A 22,506-nucleotide genomic window follows, 5' to 3' on the forward strand; every position below is an offset into this window, starting at 1 on the left:
GAAATTCATTAGTTTCAGACAGACGACGTTGGCACCTCCAGTCAGCCTGATTTATTTCCACGGCTGCTCTATTTTTGGCAAACTGCGAATGTTTGCTTCAATCTAAAGCCATAAATAGCCGGGAATGGAAGGTGAGGCCACCACTAAAAACATTGTCCCGTTGGAGTGACGGAGACTGAAATTTCCGGGGCAGCCCGAAGGACGGAGGCGGCCCGAGGTGGAGGAATAACTGCGGCGCTCAGAGCTCACTGCATCCCGGCACGGTTGGCTCCGGGCCGCTGCATCCCGGAGGGCTGCGGGGAGAGCGGGGCTGCCCGGCCCGGGGCTGCGGCGGGGAGGAGCCTGAGCGGAACGGAACGGAACGGAGCGGGGCGAGCGGCCGGCACCGCACCGGGTCCTGCGGCGGCAGCTCTCCGCATCCAGCACCGGTACCGACAACGGAACCGCACCGGGTCCTGCAGAGGCAACGCTCCGCTTTTAGCTCCGGCACCGATATCGTTCCGGTTGCAGCACCAGAACCGACGGCAACACCGCTCCGGGTCCTGCAGCTCCGACACAGCACCGCTTTCAACACCAGAACCGACACCGGCACCGCTTGTAACACCGCCCCGCACCCATTCCCGACCCCGGCTCGGCCCCGCAGCGCCGCCCCCGCCCGTCCCCGCGCCCCAGCGAGGAAGGAGGAAGGAGGGGAACAACGCTGTGCCCGCGGTGCGGTGAGTGCGGGGCTGTGGCCGTGCTCGGGAGCTCTCTGCCTTTTTCGGTTTGGGGCAGTTCGGGCACGAAGTGATCGGGGAGGGGAACGAGGCGAAAGTTGGAGGTGGGGGGAGGGAGGGTCTCGAGTGCTGGAGGAATTTCTGGAAGGGATTCCTGAGCGTGTTTTGGTGCTTCAGGGCTCCCGGTTCAGCCTTTCCTTCAGTGGGGGCTGAGGGGGTTGGGCACGCATCCATCCCCCAGGCGAAAGTTCCCAGGGCTGCTTGCAATGGGTTGAGCTGATTGCTCCTTCAGCTGCGTTTTTGGGGCTGTCAGAATGAGCTGTGCCTGTTGCTCTGATAAGTTCCTGGGTGTGCAACATCATCCCCAGCACCGCTGTTCCCCCTCCTCTCATCACTAACCACGGTGAACGTGTGTCTGTGCCACGGCAGCCCCGTGCCAGTCCACTTTTAAACTGGCTCTCCTCTCTGCAAAAATAGATGCAGTGAGCTTGCAAGGCTGCTGGGCACAGCTGTGGCATTAACTCTGTGAGCAGAAGTCAGGCCTGGGGCTGTCGTGGAGGTTTTTTTGCACTCTGCATTAACTAAATGCACAGCATGAGGTGTGTGTGTGTGTGTGTGTGTGCTGGGGGTTGAGAAGGTGCCCAAAGGGAAAGAGGTCTGAACAAGCAGAGGGAGCTGTGCCTCTGGATGAGATGTAGAAGGGAAAGTGCCTCTTCTAGGATCCTCTTCCTGCTTAACTCTTGAAAAGGAGGAGAGATGCTGTGGTGGAAGAGCAGCACCCCAGTGATCTGCCTCTGCCCTTGGACCCATCCCTGCATCCCCATGTCTGGGTTCACCATCTGTTAACACTTGACCTTGCTTTGTTCTCAGAGCTTTGCTCCCTGAGCTCTGTAAAGCCCTGGGATGCTGGCAGAGATGGGCATGAAAGCACGAAAACACTTGTCTTAGTGCTGGGAGGGCCCCTTGCACCAAACAAGCACTCTTTGTGGTCCCTTGAATGGACCCTTCAGACAGTGCTGAGCAGTGACAAAGAGCAAAGTGGTGGTGTCACATATTCATGCATTACAGGTGACTGAAATGCAGCAGGCGTGCCCTGCTGTTCTGAATCTGCAGCTCCTGCTTTTCACACACGTTTATTGCTGTGGCTCTGCATTGCTCATCACAGCTGGGTACGGGTTGGGCTGCAGGAGGAGATGGGTTCTGCTTTTTGTTGCTGGTGCTGGACAAGATAAATGACAAGTGTTTTGCATCTTGGAGAAGTGGAGAGGCAAAATGTTTTGCTCCGGGTGCTGCAGGATTTTGCTCTGAGTCCACGTGCATCCTTTGCTCAGTGACTTAGGGAGGCAGAAATGTGTGCATTCGCTTCATGTATGCATTCAAACATCAGTGCTGCTGTTTCCACTGGAATGATCCCCCTAGGTCTGGGCTGCTGGACAGAAATGACTGCTCAGTCATTCCTTGTAAACCCTGAGACATTCCTCTGGCTTCCTCACAGCAATGAGGTTTTGGGCCAGGAGCTCTGAGTACCTCCAGAAAACCTGGGACACGTGTTTGGAGTCGTGTCCAAATAACCAGAGGAGTTTCCAGGAGGGTTTGTGCTCTGCAAAGGCCTCCCATGCTCTCAGGAGAGCTGAGGCGGAACAGCATCTGCCTGGCATTGGCAGGAGGAAATGGGTCCCTAGGCCAGCTGCAGGGCTCAGAGTGAGTTTTGCTGTGGGTAATTAGTGCACTGAAACCCCGAGAGGTCACCTCTGCCACTGCTGCACAGCACAGGCTCAGTTTACATCCATACAGGCAGGAAAACAAAAGGTCTGTGCTTCCAGGGGCCCCTGCTTTCAGCAGGCTCTGCCCGTGCAGGGGTTCGACATGCAGGATCTGCTTTGCTCCCACTTAACTCCTGTTTGTAGAGGGAAAGCCAACAGCAGAGAGCGACCTGTTGATGAATGCAGATGTGAAAGCCCAGATTACAATCTGGCAAACAATTAACTTTGCAGAGTCGAGCTGTAATCAGATGAAGCATCTTTTGCTCTCTGTCTAATCGAGGTTTCTTTTCAGGTAGCGCTGTGCCTGCAGCCAGTGCTGCTCTTCTGCTTGTTTGCTCAGCCTCTTGCAATCCTGTGCTGCTCTGTCTGGCCAGCGTGGCTCAACCGGGAGCATTGAAGGGCTGAAATTGTTTTCAAGTCACAGAGCAGAGCCTGCAGAGATGGCTGTGGGTTTGTCTGTGCAGCTGGCTCCGCTTCAGTATCTCATCTCCCCTGTTCTTTCTCTGCCTCCCTCCTTTCTGAGGCTTAGCCATGCTTTATCTCCAGTCACAACCAGAGCTGTATTCTCTTGCCTTCTGGGTTTTCTCACTGCGTAGGAATGAGCTCCAAGCCACCACAGCTAAGAGCAGATCTTTGCAGACAGTCCAAGTGCTCCCTATTCCTGCAGGGAAATGCCCACAGCTCCCAGCCCCACTGATCCACCTGAGCAGCAGCTGAGCTCTTGTTAACATTCCCACTTGTGCTGAATATGTAACAACCCAACGGTTGTAAGAGTAGGTTGTAAGAGTAGCCAGAGTTCAGGCTGTGATGTGGGAGGGAGTTCCAGGAGTTGGAGTTACAGTTGCCTGTGTGTTCCTATGTGCCCCCATTTGACACCAGGCACCAGGAGGATGAATAGCTCCTGCTGTGGAATTGGGGGCTGTTTGACCTGCTCAGGTGGAGGTGTTTCAGAGCATCTCTGGCTGTGAGCCCCGTGCTCTTCTTCCTTTACATCTCCCCATGCAGACTGAAGTCGTGGGCTATTTCTCTTCACTGCCTTTTGCACCCTCGATCCCTGGGGCCCACGTAATGAAAACCATATATTATCTAAGGAGCAAATTGGTGAGGCAGTGCTGTCAGTGCCTGGTACTGTGGGAACATGCAGGGCTTTGCTGCTTGTGGAGCAGAGAAGAGGAAGTAAACCAGGATGGAGCAGGGTGAGCTTTGCTGCCCTGTCCTTAGTGCACAGGGAAGAGATGCTACCTTTGCTCAATGCAGTGAATTATCTGATCAGTGCTAATGTGCTGGAAGCACTCAGGGCTGTGATTTATGACCTCCCACTGTCTCCATCTCTCCCTTTTCTCCCCAGGATTGTCTGGTCCTGAAGCCAAGAGCCTGTAAAAATATACATGCATAAAAAATCCATGTTGGGGGGGGGTGTTTTTCCAGCATGGAACATCACCTGGAGGTTGGGTTTATGGCATGTATTTGGAGGAAAGGCTTGTAGGCTGTTGGGTTATGCAGTGCTGGAGTAAATGCCACCAACACGCAGGTGCTGGAGGTGTAGATCCTGCTAGCAGTTGGGTCCTTTCAGTGTTTCAGGCCCTATAGATGGTTTAAAGGGTGCTGCAGCAGTGGAGGTGACCTCTTTTCACCCAGGAAATATCCTCCCATTGCATCTGCCCCTGTCGGGAGGTTAAACTCCACTCTGCCACGCTTCACCAGGCACTCAAGTGGTGCAAATCAGCACTGATTGCTGAAGCCAGCCCTCAGCAGCACAATGCACGGCCCTTCTGTCATCATCAGGGCTGCGAGCATCACAGATCCCCTTCAGTTTCATAGCAGGATCTCACTCTCAAGTGAGCCCTGCCCCATCCCCACACCTCTCGCCCCCATCCATGGGATAATGGCCATATCCACACAGCACAGCTGGTGTTGAAGTGTGTGGCTGTCCTGTAGCAGCCAGCAGTCAGAGAGGTGAGAACTAACCCTGTGTTACTGCGGGCTGAAAAACCTTCCTGGCATCCATGCCTCAAATTGAAGCAGTGATTAAAGCTGTAAGGAAATCCGCCTTCAGCCTAAGGCACGTCGTGCTCCTTCTGCTACGGATGTTCCTGAGGGCTGGTCAGCTTGTAATTATTAACTAATTACTGCAGAATAATCACAGTGCCACAGCATGTAGGAGGTACGGCTGTTGCAGAACACTCTGTGTCTCACAAATCCCAGCCCGTTCTCATCTGTCCTTTGTATTTTGCCTATTGGGGTGGTATCTGATGGCAGCAGTGCCTGCTGGGATCTCAGAGCAATGCATTGAGGTGGCCTGTGGCTGCAGCTTGGTGGTGACATTTGCCATTGGGGGACTGAAGGGCATTATTCCCTCTGCAGGGAGCAGCTGTGGCCACGGGGAGGGCCTGCTTGGCAGGATCCTGCTTGGAGTTGACTGCATCCAGGGGCAGATCACAGGCATACCCCTACAGTGAGAGCATTGATGTTGTGTGTTGTGGCAGCGGCCAGAGGAGGGAAATGAGCAGCCCTGAGGATGAAAGGCTCTGTGTGTCCCAGCAGCAGGTTGGGGGCAGGCTGCTGGTGGTGTCACACTGTGGGGGCTGCCCATGCTGGCAGAGCTGCACATCCTTTAGGGTCCCATCAGGTCCAGACTCCTCCCTGCTAATGGGGCCATGGTCCAGCACAGCACTGGTGGGTTCTCCTTTATAGAGGAAAAGCAGAGTCTGGAATGCTGCTTATCACAAGGAAACCTCAGCAGAGCCACTCTGTGCTGCAGGCACTTCCATCCCAGGGTTGCCTCTGGCTGCCCTGCTCCAAAGAGCCACAAGGTTTGCTTTCCCACTTGTTTTATCACTGATTTGATGCAGAAAACCTCTTCGTGTGGCTCTGAGTGCAAAGGTCCAATGGAGCCCCTTCAAGTTCCATGAAAGCACGGCATCGTATCTGCAGGAGAAGGAGCGTTTTTATCAAGTCCCATTAGCAGCATGTGTTCTATTTAAATCCTTAATCCCTTCCAATCCCTCCTTATTAACGATTAATTGTGCAAGTAATCATGCTATGATAGCAGCGGTGCGGGCTCAGGTTGTTGTTGTGCACACTGCAGTGTGAAGGAGATAAGAATTCAGCCAGGCTCTCAGCTTGGCTCATGTGTGGGCCAGACCTCCTTTCCTGTCCCTTCAGCTCTCAGAGTTACCATCCTTTCTTATCTCAAAGCTTATCAGCTCATGGGACAGGAAAGGAACAGAGCCGAATGCAGCCAGTGAGCTTTGGACGCTGCTGTGCTGCAGCCCTTGGTCCTGCTGAGCTCGGAGTCCCCTTGGCTCAGTGCCTGAGCACCACGTGGATCTGTGGGCATGGTTTGATATTGGGGGGTAAAGCAGAATGGTTTCAGGATGTGCTCCCAGGGCCCTCTCCCTCCTCTCGGTGTTTTGCAGCACCCATCTCTGCACAGCAGCATCCAAGGAATGAGTCTGGCTGTGTGTTTTCCTTCCTTCCCTCCTTCATTCCCTTGAGCTCTGCAGGGCTCTGTTATCTCCCCCACTTCTCAAGGCTGTCGCAGGAGTGCTCAGAGCTCACAAGGACACCAGAGCAACACGTCTGTGGGAAAACAGCTTTGGAAGTGGGGCAGGGAGCGAGAAGATGGGGCAGGAGCAAAGAGCACCATTCAGGGTGTTAAAACCCACCGACTCCATTGCTCTGCCTGCCGTGCTCATGGTGACACTGTGACTTTCAGGGCGCCGTGCTGGGGCTTGGCTTGCCAAAGCAGACGTTATTTACAGTTTAACAAGGGAACAAGGTTTATCTGAACAGAGTGTGCTCGCCGAGTTCCCAGATAGGCATGAAATGTTGCCCTCCATAGGGAAGTGAGCAGAGGGTTGCGGGCACTGGGGCGTGCTTAATCTATTTCTATCTATACCTGGGATGCAGGCAGGTCCGGGTTGGGTTTAATGGGATCGTGTCACGATGGTGGGAAGGTTCCTCCATGAGGTGCAGAAGGACAGTGGGTTCCTGTGGGGCAGCACTGTGGATGGAGCAGGAGCTCTGCACACCTCACCTTAGGATGCTCAGTGCTTCTGTGTTATTCCTGCCCCGTACGTGGCCTCAGTGTTGGTTTTCATGCTGTTGCCCAACCCCGGGCTCTTTGCAAAGTGGAAATGCTTTGTGTGCAGAAATCGGGAGCTCTCGTATCAGCACAGAGATCTGAGAAGCAGAGGGAGCGGAAGGGGCACTCAGCTCCCTGCTGCATGCACACGTGTGCAAAGCCCTCCGAGGTGCACAACAGGTTTAAGATTAAATAGCAGCTTAGTGCAGCCCTTGGCAGGAAGGGGACTTGCAGTGTTTGCTCACTACCTTGCTATCATGTGACTATCCCAGAGCTTTAAATAAAACAGATTTGCAACCCCTGCTGGAAAGAGTTTTATGTGCCTAATGCTGAGCCGTGGTGCTGCTGCTCCAGAGTGTGGTCCTAGGGGGGGAAACCCAGCTCAGTGCTGTGCTGGAGTGGGGAGAAATAGGTCAGGAGCACCATCTGCATGCACTGCTTTCCTTGCTGCTGCACAAAGATGTGTATGAGTGCAGTGGGGAGCTGCTTCATTAGTGCCAAAGAGCTGCTGGGTCTGAGTTTGCCACGCTCGGAAGGAGCCTTAATCCCTCCAGAGCTGTTTGCACAGTCCCTGCAGCTCCTCCTCCCATTGCTGGATGGGCAGAAAGTGCCTGACCGGGTGCTGGAGGCATACAGAGGGGTGCAGCTATTTGCAGCAGGTGAGGGTTGGGCTGTTTGGCAATGCAATGTGTGGGAGCAGAGCTGAGCACCTCAAGAAATGCATGGCGTAGGGCTGAGCTGTGCGTCGCTTCGGGAGCTGCTGGTGCTTCTTAGAAACGCTGTGCTGCTGTTTGTGTTCAAGCCGTTTCTCTGGGAAGAAAGATCCTGTGATAACACGGGCCCTTGGCATGGCTTCTTGCAGGAACCCGACCCTTCCTTCATCCCTCCACCTATTCATTGCATGCTCCTTTCTGTCCCCTCCCCCCCCCCCATTTCTCCTTGCATCAGAGGTGGCTGCATTTCTCGAATGCCACACGGCTATCGGGTGTGCAGGCTGTGCTTTCTGCTTCCCTAAATAACCCCTCTCCGAATGCTTGCAGCCATTCCCTGCACAGCTGCAGGGCAGCAGCTCTGAGCCCCCCTCCCCTTTGCCTTTGTTGCCTGTGGATGAGGCCGTGGGTCATGGTAGGAAAGCTGCAGTGTTCTCTGTTAGAGAGGGAGGGCTTCCCCTGCTCCACCGGTGCTGCTTTCCAGGAGCTCTGGGAGTTGTGTGTGGGCTGAGGAAGGAGGAAAAGCTCTAATTAAGAAAGAAAAGGGAAGAAAAATAAAAGAGAGAGAATAAGGAAATGGTAATTAAGGAGCTGACAGACCCTACACCGCCCTATGGGGAGGGAATGCAGGCGTGCCCTAATGCAAGGGATCTTCTCTCATAGGGTTCCCCAGAAGCTGGAGCATCCTTCACCCCCAGGGTCTGTGCCCTACATGTGCTGTCCATCCTGGTGCTCAGGAAGGGCTGAAAGGAGAAAGAGAGTCACAGGAAAGGGGGGGGGACAGCTCAATATACTGCAGCAGCAATCAGTCTGTTGGTGTATGGGATGTGCTGATCCATGGGGCAGTACCATGGGGCTGCTGGCACCTTTCAACAGCGAGGGCATTGAGATGCTGTGGTTCACGTGGGCCACTGGCACTCTGTTGTGGCTGCAGCCCAATGCTGGGCACTGCTCTCAGGTTTAGCTCCAGCAAGGAATAAACATGCAGTGTTTTATGGCTGCCAGAATAATGAGGGTCATTCTGGTGCCTTCCTGGGAGCTGCCCTGATCTCACCACGGGCCGGGCAGAGCTGAGCGCATCACGCAGGGCTGTGGTGTGGCAAGAGTGGAACAAACCCCTCTGTGTGCCCTCATTACTGGGCTCCTTGTTGGGATGGAGACAAACGGGAGCAGAGCTGCAAGCAGAGCAGCTTTGCATCCCACAAGGGTCCCACCAGGGAGGAGAAGGGAGGAAGGATGCATCACCACCGATGATTTACAGTGGGGGGAAAGCAATGCACGCTGGATTGGAAGCCAGCCCCGTGCATTTGCTGCAGGATCATTTCTCCTCCCAAATCACCACTGAGAGGAAAGGACAGAAAATCCCTGGCTGCCGTCATTGCATTCCTGGTGCTCTGCATTTGTTGTATTGGCCTCCGTGATTACAGGAGAGGAAAAGATTGCAGCGCAAGGATGGATGGAGGGATGGATGGATGGATGGATGGGCTCCCTGGGGACGCAAAGCTCCATTTCCAATTCCGCCCAGCGTGGTCACTGCAGTGGGATGATGGCTGTGCTGCTTGCTGCAGGGCTGCTGCAGATCAGTAGGAACTGATTGTGCTCCCCTCCTGCAGGACCACCACCTCCTGGTGCTCCCTGCATGGGGGAAGGGAAATGCTGGAGCTCCACGTAGCAGAGCTCAGCAGCAGGGAGGAGCTGGGAGCTCAATGTGATGGGCAGGAACTGCTGCCTGTCCCAGGGTGCAGGGCTGTGCTGGCCCCTGGAGAAGCCCCATCCCTCTAAACAAATGGATTTGGGCTGTGCTCTTTCTCTGCAGCATCTGTTGTAGGGTGGGAGCAGCAGGGAGAGGATTCCACGCCAACAGCTGGGCAGTCCATTAAGTGGTGGGAGCTGCTTTCCTTCCCTGCCCCACTGGATTCCCAGCTGCTGCAGAGCATGCAGCATCACCTTTCTGCATGTCAGCACTGTACTGCATTGGTGCTGACTGTTGCCTCCGTGCCCTGCTATGTGATGTGAGGAGGGCCATGTCCTCCTCACACTGTCTGCTCAGCCTCATGGCCATGTGTGGCTCTGCATGATAGAGGTGTTTGCTGAGCAAATAGGGCTCTACCAGCAGAAGTCACCATTTCCCTGAAGTCTTTCCCTTGTTTGTAGGAAGGACCGAAGTGGTTACTTGCAAGCCCAGCACTGTGCTGAAGGAGGAAGGGGAGAGCTTCATATTGAAGCTGTGCCCAAGATACGTGGCTCTGAAGTCACACAGGGGAGAGCCAAAGAGTTTTGCTGCACAAGGGGAAGCAATCCATGTGCACAGACCCATCCCCAGTGCCTATGGGAGCAGTTTGCTGAGCACACGGCTGCGAGCGCAGCCAACACAGCTTTGAATGCATTGCTTAAAGAATTGTTACCATCCAGTCTCAACCATGTGATTCCCTTTCCTGACGTGATGCAGCTTTGGGCCCTTTGAAGTGTTTTAGCCAAAGCAGTTACTATCTGCTTGTGTTACAGCAAATGCGGCTCATTCACGCTGCTGGCTTTTCATCCTGGCTTTTCTTCCTGGCCGGCTTCCAGACAGAGTGATTTCATTCCTGCCTGTTGATGCCTGAATTCCTTCGTGCTGTTTCAGACCACTTCAGCTCCCCTCCTCGCTCCGTCCTGGGGATGGTTGCAACCCCAATTCCCTGGTGCTCGGAGGCTGTAAAATGAGGGATGTCATTGCTTTGCTTAGCGAGCATCACCTCCTTGCAGGAAGTCACTAAGTGCCCCCGCTTCCTTTAGTGCACTGCTGCTAAAATTGATGGGATGCGGGCAACAACAGGAGGTTCATCCTTTGAAATCCATGGTGTGAGAAAGGGCCGGGCTGCTCCTGTAGCTGGGCTGCCTTCTCCTAAGGGAAACACAGACACGGGTTATCCCTGGTGAGGGGACAAAGCCCCTCACACCCTATATGGGGTCAGGGTGCCCTCCTACCTGCAGGGCTGGGAGCAGAGATGTGGGGGTACATCCCAACTTTGGAGCCCTTTGTGGCCATACAGGGCAGGGTGAGCTCCTGTCCTACAAGAAGACCAAAAGCACAAACAGCCCCACAGCTTCCATCTGTCAAAACCTTTCACATGAACCCCGTGAGCAGATGCCAAGTAGGTTCAGGTGAAGGTGGGAAAAAAAAACAGTGCCAATTACACAGAGCCATAAAGATAAGGAGCAGCCCCGTGCATAGCAAGAGAGGCAGCCACTGCTATTTTTACCCCACCTTGCTTCCTCTCTGAGAAGGTTTATATTTAGCAGCTGCTGGCACTGTGGGAAGGGAGGGAGGGAAGGACTCAGGGTGATCTGGAGCATCAATTCAGTGCTCAGGTGTTTGGTACCGTTGGCCATCCTGGGCCATAAGAAAAACACCAGCCCAGACCCTTTGTTAATGCAGCATTCATTAGTGTCAGCATCTCGGCCATCAAAGCAGTGCTGAGTAAACACTGAAATGGCTGATGGATGTGCCTAGCATCCTCCTTGCTCACTTTACAACTCCAAACAGCCTCACACCTCCCATCCCAACCCCAACCAAGCAACGCATCCTGCTTTGGTTCAGGGCACACTGATCCTTCAGCTGTAGGGTCTTGCATCCCTAAAGGTGTGTGAGGAGTGGGTGACTCAGTATTGAGTGGGGTCTATAGGTGAATCCCAAGGATTCTGGGGGGGGATATGGCAGCGCAGTGGGAGGCTGTGCCTCGCAGCACTGTTTGCATTGCTGATGGTAATCTTTTAAGCTTTTCGGATGCCGGCATGTCAACCCAAGTGTTCCCGTTGCCCTGGCGACGCGATGCATCGGCCCTGAGATGCTGTGTCTGATCACATCAGTCTGGAATGCAATCACCCGGGTTTGTGCTGACCAGCCTGGAGTGGGGAGGGGGCCGGGGGCTGCCAATGGGGCCAGCCAGGAGCAAGGGTGCCTGTTTGGCCTCAAGGGCTGAATTCCCCCCCCACTCTCAGAGCCCAGCAAACAGATTAGGGTCAGGGTCTGCAAGGAGGGACCTCCTTGTGTGGGGGAGACAGTGATGTCTGCAGGTGCATTCTGTTTGCTGGGAGCAGGACTGTGCCATGGGAAAGGTGTGCCTTGCACAGGATGGTATTGCATCCTTTCTGTCTCTCTTTATTATTCTTTCTCTCTTTTCTCCTGCCCTGCTATTCCCTTTTCTAGGCTTTCCAAGCACAGCCCGTGCTGACACTCATGACTCAGCATCCACAGCTTTGCCCTGAGCTCACCTCTGGCAATTGGCTCAGGAAAGCCCCATGCACTCAATGACACAAAGATCCCCATCCCCTGCTGTTGCCTAGAGCTCCCAATGGGGGAACACGTAGGTCTGGGTGCTGCCGACCCCAATGATGGGGAGCTGTGGGACCGTCCCACCCCACAACCACCTCTCTCCCTTTTCCCTGCAGGTCAGGAAGTAAAATGAACAAGATGAAGAACTTCAAACGGAGGTTCTCCCTCTCAGTTCCTCGGACGGAAACCATCGAGGAGTCACTGACTGAGTTCACAGAGCAGTTCAACCAGCTCAACAACCAGAGGAATGAGGGTAAGGGGTTGGGGACTGGAAAGCTGCTGCCACATCACACCCAGGTTGCTCTCCCCATGGAGGCAATGGGATTAACAAGACCTTGTTGTGTTGTTAAATCTGCTCTGAAGAGAGATTTATGGCTGCAGAGGGATAGGAGGAGGGCAAGGTGTTTGCACGGGGGGGGGATGACACACACATCTGTGGTTAAGGTGAGGAGTGTGATGGCAGGAGCACGATGCCCTCCCCCTGCTGGACCCACAGCCTTCTCCTGGTGCAGGATTCAAGGTGCTGGGTTCAGAGCAAGGCTGGGCAGGCAGAGATCAGAGAGCTGCAGACAGCAAACCTGGTAGAGCCGGACTGCATTCCCTCAGGGGGAAGCTCAGTGCTGCAGGTTCAAGGCCAAAGTGCCTGCAGTGTCACATCCGTGTGCTTTGCCACCTCCTCCCAAAGCAGCCCTGATATGGGTTCATGTGTCAGTGATCTGGGCTCCACTCAGGTCGTGCCGGTGCTGTCCCACAGCCACAATTGCTGTCAGCAGGAGATGAGACCATCATGTAACTGCCTGGCATTTGTGTCTGCCCCAGCAGGGAGGGATGGGCTCTGTTTCAAAGAGGAGATGCAGAGGCTGATTTGAGCTGCCTTTCCTCTCTCCTGCAGCTCATGCCACTCCTCAGATCCCCACAGATACCCCAGCTGCCCTCAGCAGCATTGCTTCACACCCCTCTGCTCACACCCCAGCAAACAGCTGGGGCTATAATTAGACTCGAGCCCTTAATTAGACATGTAGAAGCCGTGGGGATAACATGGTGCAAGGCTCAGAAAGCCGTGGGTGCTGGCAGCTGCTGCTGCTGTTACCCCCTGGGAACTGCTGGGCTGGCTGAGCCTGGACTCATTACCTGCACTGTGCCATCTGAGCTGCTGGAGAGGCAATTTCCCTCTTCTCCTGCTTTAATGAGGCTTTGGTCACAGCACTTCCTCTGCAAACCAGAGCATGAAGCAGCTGCTCGTCCTCTGCCTTCTGGTCTTTCTCCTGAAGGAGATGGGAAAGAAAGAGGGCAAAGCCAGAGTCAGGCCCAGGCAGTGTCACCTTGGGGAGTCCAACGCAGCCTCAGGGTGTCCAATGTGCCCCCAGACTGCCATACATCTCCATTGTACCACAGCCTTTCTTTAGGCAGGAGTTCTGGGCAGGATCTGATCCTTGACGAGGGCCTGCACCATTTCTGAGTCCTCAGAGGCCAAACGAGGGCTCATGCAAGGGCATAAATCAGAGCTAAGCTTGGCTGTCAGAGCACAGGGCTGTAAAGCAGCAGCGCCGTGTGGGAGGAAGGAGGATGGATGACCTGTGAGCTGAGCGCTGCCCTGCCTTGAAACAGCTTGGAGAGGAGAGCTCATGCTTAGCAAAGTAATTAAAAGTTCTGAGTTATGCAGACAGTGAAGGGTTCTGGCCCTCTTCCTTGGGAGATCAAAGCTTGTTTTGGCAGAGGCAGTGTTTAAATACATTTATATTTAAAAGAGAAAGAAAGAAAAAGAAAGGCAGAGGCAGCTGCCCTGTCTGCGGTCTCGCTTTAATTTGCTTTGATATCCCATGCAGCCTCATTACTTGCAGGGTGTCAGAGCAAACTGCGAGCTGAGCAGAATGGAACAGACCCCTGATGCTGCTATAGATGGAGGTGGCACTGAGGGTGGGTGCAGACACTGCTCTTATTTGCTGCTCCTGGGGCCAGGCTGCATACTTGCGCAGGAGGATCTGATCTGATGTTACTCTTTGGTTTTAGTTCAGATGGGAGCAAGGTGAAAAGGGTTGATCCAGCTTAAATGATCCATGCTACCTGTGCTCAGTGCAGGGCAGGGCTCTGAGCTGTGCCTGCACAGATGGTCAGAAAGGGAAAGGGACCAGAGCCCTGCAGTGCTCCTGGGGGATGGGGGGCTCTGTGCCCCCCTGCCCAACCCTACAGAACCTCCTGGCATGGTTTCAGCTGCTGCCAGCCCCATTGGCACGGGCTGCACCTCTGCTATGGGTATAGGCTGTCTGCAGAGGACACCCGCATCCCTTAGCTCACTGATCCCCTTGTATACAGTGACCATGGCAGGAAGCTGCATTTTTTCCCAGGTCACTTGCCTGTCACCTCTCATCCATCAGATGAGCAACGAGCGGCCAGATCCCAGCCCTACTGCAAAAGCCAGCCATCCCCTTCCATCCTCAGCAATGAGATCATCTCTGGCTGCAGAGCACACGGGGAACGGGAGCCCAGATCCGCATTAGGCACAGGGAGGGATGGCCTTCATCCCAGCACTCCCAGTTAGCTCTGCCTCCTCTCAAACAGCCCCTCTGGAAGCAGCCCCCTGTGAACAGAGGAAATGCACTTCCTACCAACCAGCCATTCGTTACCCAGTGGGAAGACGTGTGAGCCTCAAGCTGTAGAACAGGGGGAATCTCAGTGCCTCACTTTGCTCTGGTTTATTTTTGCTCCTTTCTGGGTTCCTTGGGCTCAATGTGGATTCACACCTGGAGTCCCGTGAGAAGAGTGGTTGCTTTGGTTTTCAAGGGAGCTTCTGTGTGGCTAAGTGCAGCAGTGAAGCAAGATAGGAAGGGACTTCCTCATGGTCCTGGTACATCTCTGGATCTCCCTGCCCTTCTCTCTTCCCCATAGCAAAGCATTCCTCACCTCTGCTGCCTCCCAGCAGCTCTCCCACCTTTCTTTTTGTCCTCAGACCTTGCCCAAGGGCACCTGCAGCTGGGACACCTGGGTAGGGACATCAGAGCCGACCCTACATCCATCTCCCCACCCGATGTGGAGGGTCAATCCCCAATGGCCGTGCGCTACCGCAGCAGCACCCAGCGCCGCTTCTCCACGGAGGCAAGTGAAGGTCCCAAAGGTGTCACACCCCCATTGACATCATCACTCCTCTCCTTTCCCCTGGGTGCTTTCCTCACCTTCCCCCTCTGTGCTCACTGCAGGATGTCAGCAAGCGCCTCTCCCTGCCCATGGATATCCGGCTGCCCCCTGAGTTCCTGCAGAAGCTGCAGATGGAGAGCCCGGAGTTCCCCAAGCCGCTCAGCAGGATGTCACGGAGAGCATCCCTTGTAAGTCACAGCGCAGCATCTCACTTTGTGCACGCAAGATGTGTGTGCAGATTGACACCCACCCATGCAATCTGATGTGAGCTCCCTTGCACTGTGACACATGCAGTGCAAATCCCTTTCTGCACGCTCACGGTGGTGCACATACCCTGTGTGCACGCACACCTGAGCACATGCACATATGCACCCCCTTCTCCATGCTACTCCTACATATGCAAACCCCCAGCCTGCACATTGCTCACCTTGCACACACCTGGCTTCTCTCCCAGCCTTCCAGGGAAGTGGAGGTGGGGAACCTCCTGCTGTGCTGCAAGTGCTGGAGCCTCTGCTGATGGATAATGCAAATGTGGATAAATAATGAATTACCCCTTGCATTAATGCTGACGTTTCAGTTTCTTGACTGCAGAGCATCAGCATATGTAGGAGCAAAACCACAGTGGCCTGTTTGCAAATTGCAAAGGCGAGTCCTGCTGCCTGGGAGCACACGGTCACAGCACCTTCAGATGTGGCATTCCTGTTTGTGAGGAGGGAGGGGAGAAGAGAATAGCACTCCAGATAAGGGCAGGGCTTTGCCACAGGGTCCCATTGTGCTGCTCTGATGCAAAGGGCACCAGCTGCCGCAGTTGGCTGTGATGGGGTTCTGATGATGGATGCACACAGGCTCCATGCAGGATGTGATGGATTGTTCCCACAGCAATCCCCTCCTGGTGCTTCCCATCCAGTGAGATCCTTCCCAGTGACGTTGTCCTTTTTCTCTTACAGTCAGATATCGGGTTTGGGAAGCTGGAGACCTATGTTAAACTGGACAAACTGGGTGAGGTAAGGAGGTGCTGAGACCCCCATAAGGACCTAAAGGAAGCTGGAAGGACTACAATAAGTCATAGAATGGAAATCATGGGCTCCAACCCTTTAGTTTCCAATGATCCTTCCTGCAGATGCTATGGAGCACATCCCTGTTGTGCCACCCCTATAATGGGGCACCCACCTGCTCGCCCCTCATGTCCTCTCTCTCCCCACAGGGCACTTATGCCACTGTCTTCAAGGGGCGCAGCAAGCTGACAGAAAACCTGGTGGCACTGAAGGAGATCCGCCTGGAACACGAGGAAGGGGCTCCATGCACTGCCATCCGGGAAGGTAAGGACCCCAAAAGGGGGGATGGGGGTCCTTGGGGATGTCCCACTCAGGTCACACTGTCCCAACCTGCTGTCTCCTATTCCCTGCAGTGTCACTGCTGAAGAACCTCAAGCACGCCAACATTGTGACCCTGCATGATATCATCCACACGGAGCGCTCCCTCACGCTGGTCTTCGAGTACCTGGTGTGTGTTGGGGAGATGCTCTGGTTCTGAGTGGGGAGGGAGGGGAACTGGGGGCTGATGGATGCTCCTCGTCGCAGGAAAACGACCTCAAGCAGTACCTGGATAACTGTGGGAACCTGATGAGCGTGCACAATGTGAAGGTGAGTCAGGCTTGGACGTCCCTATGGGGCATCCCCAGCTTTGTGGGGTCTCCCCTGGCCCTGTGTCCTTGAGACAGCATCATGGAGCCCACCGCCCACCCCCTGTTGTGCCCCCCCTAGATCTTCATGTTCCAGCTGCTGCGTGGCCTGTCCTACTGTCATGGGAGGAAGATCCTGCACAGAGACCTCAAACCCCAGAACCTGCTCATCAATGAGAGAGGAGAGCTCAAGCTGGCTGACTTTGGTACATAGGGTGGGGAGGGCAGAGCCTTCATGGTCCCACTGGGCAAGCAAACAGCTGGCAGCAGCTTCACTGCCCTCGGAGAAGAGAAGGGGACCCCATAGGCAGCCAGGGACGCAGTTCTCCAGCAGTGATTTTTAACGTGCTGGGGTTGCAAGGCTGTTTTCTACCCGATTGGGAGCATCTCTGTACAGTGCTGCCCTGGGGGGGGATGCAGCACTGCAGGAAGGTGCAGCTTCACACCCCTCCTTCCACCTCCAGGCCTCGCCAGAGCCAAGTCGGTGCCTACCAAAACGTATTCCAACGAGGTGGTCACGTTGTGGTACCGACCCCCCGACGTCCTGCTGGGATCCACCGAGTATTCCACCCCCATCGACATGTGGTGAGGTTCCGCGGGGCGATGTTCCCATCCATCCCATGGGATGGCGCTGCTCATGCAGTGGGCGCTGGGCTCTCCATGGGTTCTTGTGTCCTTTGAGCCGGGTGGATGGGCACAGATCCGCATCCTAGAGCTGCCATCCCCCTACTCTGCCGTGGGGGGGATCTGGGGGGGTTACGTCCCATGGCTTTCCCCTCTAGCTGATGCCGCTCTTCCACCACTGCCGTAGGGGCGTGGGGTGCATCCACTACGAGATGGTCACCGGGCGGCCCATGTTCCCCGGCTCTACGGTGAAGGAGGAGCTGCATCTCATCTTCCGGCTGTTGGGTGAGCGTGCTGCCGTGCCCCGAAGCGCCCGCGGGAGGGCAGCGGTGACAAAGCAGAGCGTTGAGCTCCAGGACCGGGCGCTGATTATAGCGGTGCCGCGTGTGTCCCCAATGAGGGTTTGAAGCGCTGGGACGGTGAAGCTGTTGTTCCCGCAGCCGGTGACACGTCCTTGTTTTCAACCCCTCCTAGGAACGCCGACAGAAGACACCTGGCCGGGGATAACGTCCAACGAGGAGTTCAGGGCGTACAACTTCACGCAGTACCGAGCGCAGCCGTTAATCAATCACGCCCCGAGGTACCCCCCCTCCATTCCTATGCCCCCCCCGCACACATCAACAGCCGTAGGGCAGCCAGGAGCTACTCCGAAATAGGAGCTGCGTTCATCTGCTGGATGTGATGCTGAGCGCAGCTGCGTGGGGGAGGTCCCAGTTCTCCCCACTCCCGTGCCTCGTGTTGATGATTGCAACGTCCCCCAGGTGCAGTAATGCTCCAGTTTGCGTTGCTTTCTTTTCTCAGGTTGGACTCAGACGGCATTGACTTGCTGATGAACCTCCTCCTGGTAAGCGACAGCGCGGTGCTGGTGGATGGTAAAGGGATGCAGTGTGCTCACCTTGATTTGGGGGGCAGGGAGAGGGGCTGGGACTGCAGCATAAGCCCTATCCACACAGCTGCCATCCTAAACCCACTGAGGGGGTCCCAGCTGTCCCTCATGCACATACCAAGGGCACTGGGAACTGCCTGCGTGGTGCAGTGGTGTCACCCAAGCAGCACGTGAAATCACTTGGGTGCACACCTTGCACTCAGGTGTGAGCAGGCACACAGGTGAGCACTGCAGACTGTGTAATAGAGCCTTTCTCTGGGCCTTTGTGCAGTATGAAGCCAAGAGCCGGATTTCAGCAGAGGTGGCCCTGCGGCATCCGTACTTCAAGAGCCTGGGGGAGCGGGTGCACCTCCTGCCTGACAGTAAGTCTGCATGGTCCCCTCACCTGGAGGCATGGAGCAGCACTGCAGTGCAGCCCGAGGGCACAGCCAGCCCTGTGGTTGCTGCTTGCCTTTGCTTGAGTGCTCCTGCAGCAGGGTGGGGTGGGAGAGCAAGGAAAACTTGGGGCAAGGTGATGCAAGAGGGATGCGATGCTGCGCTGCTATCCCTGCTGGCTGCGGCTCAGCCAACTGACCTCACTCTCTGTCCACTCTCCCAGATGTCTCCATCTTCTCTCTGAAGGAGATCCAGCTTCAGAAGGACCCTGGTTACCGAGGCTCAGCCTTTCAGCAGTCAGGTAGGGTGGGGGTTGATGACAGTGTGCTCTCTGTGTGGTGCCATGGGCTGTGCCGGCACCTCTGGGTACCCACACAGGGAAAATCCAGACCTGCCCTGTGCTTCAGTCCCTGTCTCACCTGTCTGACCCATCTCTCTCTCTCTCTCTTCCTCAGCCCGAGGGAAGAACAGGAGGCAGAGTATATTTTAAACCCAGACCTCATGTTCCCTTTGTCACCATGGAGATCAGCACACTGAGGAAGGAGATGGTGACGCGCTCCCATCCGCCCCACCGTGTCGCTCAGCCCAGCAGGATGGAGCTGATGGTTCTCCCCACATCCCCCAGCAGCTGCTGGCAATGGACCTGTGGCCTTTTCCCCCTCTTGTTCTCACGTTACCCCCATCAGCTGCCACCCCATATGCAGGTGCAGTGCATCCCTCTGGGACTGGGGTCCTGCCCTGTGCTAGGGGAGCTGCTTGCTGCCTGTGGAGCTGAGCTGGGTGCAGGGAGGCTGTGTGAGCACGGAGTGGGGTCTGTGAAACAGGACCTGTGACTGCATTGCATTCAGCCCAAGCAAGAAGCATCCCACTGCTCAGACAGCCTGCGTGCAGCCTTGTCCCACTGAGCCTGGCACTGGAGGAACTGCTGCTGGAGCACCAGTCCTGGGGCAGCCTTCCCAGCTGTGCCATTGCTTATGCCTCTGTAAGGCCTTCATCTCTGCCCATTGTCAGTACCTGAATCCCAATGAGGGCAGAGCAGCCTCGCCCAGCATCCCCTCTGCTTGCCACGGTTGCATTCCCCAGTTCTGCTGCCATCACAAGGGATGGGACGTGATTGCCAGCAGTGCACAGGAGCCTACAGCTGAAAGAACCCTGCAGCATCACCGCACCCCAATGCTGAACACCCACCTCAGTGTATTCCCCACCTGGAGGACAGGGGAGAGGTGCCAAACCTCCCCAGCTCGGCTATGGGGACCAGAAAGAGACTCAGAGAACAGCAAACCATCCCCACGTGTAGCCAGTGTCACACCAAGCAGCCCTGACTCAGACCCACATCGCGGGACCAAGGGGCACATAGTGCTGGCCAAGGGCTGTTCCTGGGGCATTTTACCCTATGGAGGATGTGCTGATGTCCCCAACCTGTCAGCATCCCAGGACAGGCAGTGCTCAATGGACACTAACTGCTTACACCACTGTTTCTCCATGGAGAGGAATTGGAGCTCTATTTTTCCCTCTGCCAATGCAAAGCTGGAAGAGAAAGGAGAGCCCAGGGTTCTCCAGCACTCAATGCACTGCGCTCTGCGCTCCTCCTGTCAGCCCAAAGCTGTTAAGTTGGGTTTGTCCTAGACAAGCATCCAGACGTCTGCATTGTTTGAGGTTTGCCCATCCCTTCTCAGTTCCCTTCTCGGTATGTCCAGCATACAGCAGGCTGAATAGTTCATTAATTGTTTCCATTTGATAGGGAAGAGCATGAAGAGCCATCAGCCACCAGTGACGCGTTTCACCCTGATGTGAGGGTTGGGTTGTGCCTGGTTCCCTGCACCCTGCTTGGGCTGCGTGGGGCTTTTCAGCAGCAGGGCTTACAAAAGGAAGCGCTGAGCTCACGTTGTCACCTTTCCTTTCATTAAGGTGTTTACACTGGGATTTTTCTGGGCACAATAGGGATCTATGGTGCTTCCCAAGGCACCAAGGGCACAGATGTGGGCAAGTCCTGCTCTTGGGAAGCCCCGACAGACCAGCTCTGTGCCCTGAGGTTGTCTTGGCCTTAAAGGGCAGAGGAAGCCTTGCTGATCCTTCAGTGGGATGATGGGGCAGAGCTGTAGGGCACAGGGCTCTGCTCACTGCTGCTTGACTGGGCCCTTGGGAACCAATGTCCCCAGTGGGAACCGGTGTCCCCATAGGGCAGACATCTCCAGGGTGCAGCAAGGTGACCCATGGAACGTGAGCGCACAGACAGCTCTGCTCTATCTGCAATCAGATAAGGAAGACAAAGAGCCTGCTGGCTGCTGTTTGCTCTTTTACAGCCTTTGCCTTTCCTTCTCCAAGACAGGAGATCTTTGTGTGGAGGCGCTATTATTTATTTGCCCTGTGCATGACCAGCAGACTGCGTTTCAGATAACCCCCTTTTGTTCTGCTGCCTTTCGTGGCTATTGGATTCCTATTCAGGAGGGTGATAAAGTGCATAAAGATTTGGTGCCCCATTGAGCAAGCTGTGATGTATGCACTGCTGCTGTGCGTCCCAATGTCAAGAGAAGGAGGTCAGCAAAGTCCCCCCATGCACAGGGTCAGCATCCCATGAGAGTATGGGGTCTGTATGGGTTTGGATCAGCATCCCATGAGGGTATGGGGTCTGTATGGGTTTGGGTCAGCATCCCATGAGGGTATGGGGTCTGTATGGGTTTGGGTCAGCATCCCATGAGGGTATGGGGTCTATATGGGTTTGGGTCAGCATCCCATGAGGGTATGGGGTCTGTATGGGTTTGGGTCAGCATCCCATGAGAGTATGGGGTCTGTATGGGTTTGGGTCAGCATCCCATGAGAGTATGGGGTCTGTATGGGTTTGGGTCAGCATCCCATGAGAGTATGGGGTCTGTATGGATTTGGGTCAGCATCCCATGAGAGTATGGGGTCTGTATGGGTTTGGGTCAGCATCCCATGAGGGTATGGGGTCTGTATGGGTTTGGGTCAGCATCCCATGAGGGTATGGGGTCTGTATGGGTTTAGGTCAGCATCCCATGAGAGTATGGGGTCTGTATGTGTTTGGGTCAGCATCCCATGAGAGTATGGGGTCTGTATGGGTTTGGGTCAGCATCCCATGAGGGTATGGGGTCTGTATGGGTTTGGGTCAGCATCCCATGAGGGTATGGGGTCTGTATGGGTTTGGGTCAGCATCCCATGAGAGTATGGGGTCTATATGGGTTTGGGTCAGCATCCCATGAGAGTATGGGGTCTATATGGGTTTGGGTCAGCATCCCATGAGAGTATGGGGTCTGTATGTGTTTGGGTCAGCATCCCATGAGAGTATGGGGTCTGTATGGGTTTGGGTCAGCATCCCACCATGGTGTTGGTTCCATATGGCTTCAGATCAGCACCCCACAAGAGCATGAGGTCCATATGGGTTTCTGAGAACTGCAAGCCTTCAGTGTTGGCAATGGAGACACACAGTGAGCTCCCAGCTCTGCCCAGTGCTGGAGCAGCAGCTGCTTAAAGCAGAGCTGATGAAAACACTTGCAAATATCTGCGGCTCTCTGGAATTTAGCATTATGATTTTTTTCCATTTGGTGGCACCCAGCACATATTGGGAGCTGTTGTTTTGTCTTCCAGGCATTATTTGCTTTTTGCTTTTGAATGTTTTCCTACCAATTCTGGTTGCAACCCGGGGAAAGGCTGCATTGCTTTGTGCACTCAGCAGCTCCGGTCCAAGCATGGCTCTTGCTGTGCTTTTGCATTCCCCTTTGGTCAGAACGAAGGGCAGCAGCCATTGCTGCAGTACAGGTGGGATGCATCACAGGAACAGCTTGTGCAGCAGGAAAACGTGTCCCAGAGAGCTCAGGGTCCAACTGTGAGCATCCTCCATTTGCAGAATAGGGATGGCCGTACCGTTGTATGAATGGAAGATGTGTTTGAAAAGGTTTATTCCAAATGGAAGCAATGATTGGGGTTTTTTTTATATGTGTATATATAGAGAGAGAGCGTTTTTTGTGGACTAAATGGAAAGGTGCAAAAAAAACAACAACAAAAAGGAATAAAAGGCTGTGCCCATCGATCAACCATGTGTGTGCTTCATACAAAGCCTCCAGTTGTTCTATGGCAGCTGCAGCATGGACCATCCCGGGGCCGTGTTACTGTTACAGCTGTCCTGTGAGTGCTCCACAGCTAATACTGGGCAATGGAGTGTGTTGGTTGTGGGGTGTTTATATGAGATGATGTGATCTCGC

General features: G+C 54.8%; 1 protein-coding gene across 1 annotated transcript; it reads left to right on the forward strand.

Annotated features, from left to right (window-relative positions):
- The first annotated feature begins 147 nt into the window (after positions 1 to 147).
- CDK18 (cyclin dependent kinase 18) lies at positions 148 to 20,775 on the forward strand. The gene is made up of 16 exons (XM_072355996.1): positions 148 to 716; positions 11,708 to 11,844; positions 14,539 to 14,684; positions 14,786 to 14,911; positions 15,671 to 15,727; positions 15,928 to 16,042; positions 16,132 to 16,226; positions 16,304 to 16,366; positions 16,487 to 16,610; positions 16,869 to 16,989; positions 17,216 to 17,313; positions 17,503 to 17,608; positions 17,830 to 17,872; positions 18,186 to 18,276; positions 18,513 to 18,590; positions 18,745 to 20,775. Exons 2-16 carry the CDS (start codon positions 11,721 to 11,723, stop codon positions 18,777 to 18,779), a joined length of 1,422 nt encoding a protein of 473 aa, XP_072212097.1. The 5' UTR covers positions 148 to 716; positions 11,708 to 11,720; the 3' UTR covers positions 18,780 to 20,775.
- Positions 20,776 to 22,506: the final 1,731 nt, after the last annotated feature.

Source organism: Excalfactoria chinensis, chromosome 23, assembly GCF_039878825.1.
Source record: "Excalfactoria chinensis isolate bCotChi1 chromosome 23, bCotChi1.hap2, whole genome shotgun sequence".
NCBI lineage: Eukaryota > Metazoa > Chordata > Aves > Galliformes > Phasianidae > Excalfactoria > Excalfactoria chinensis.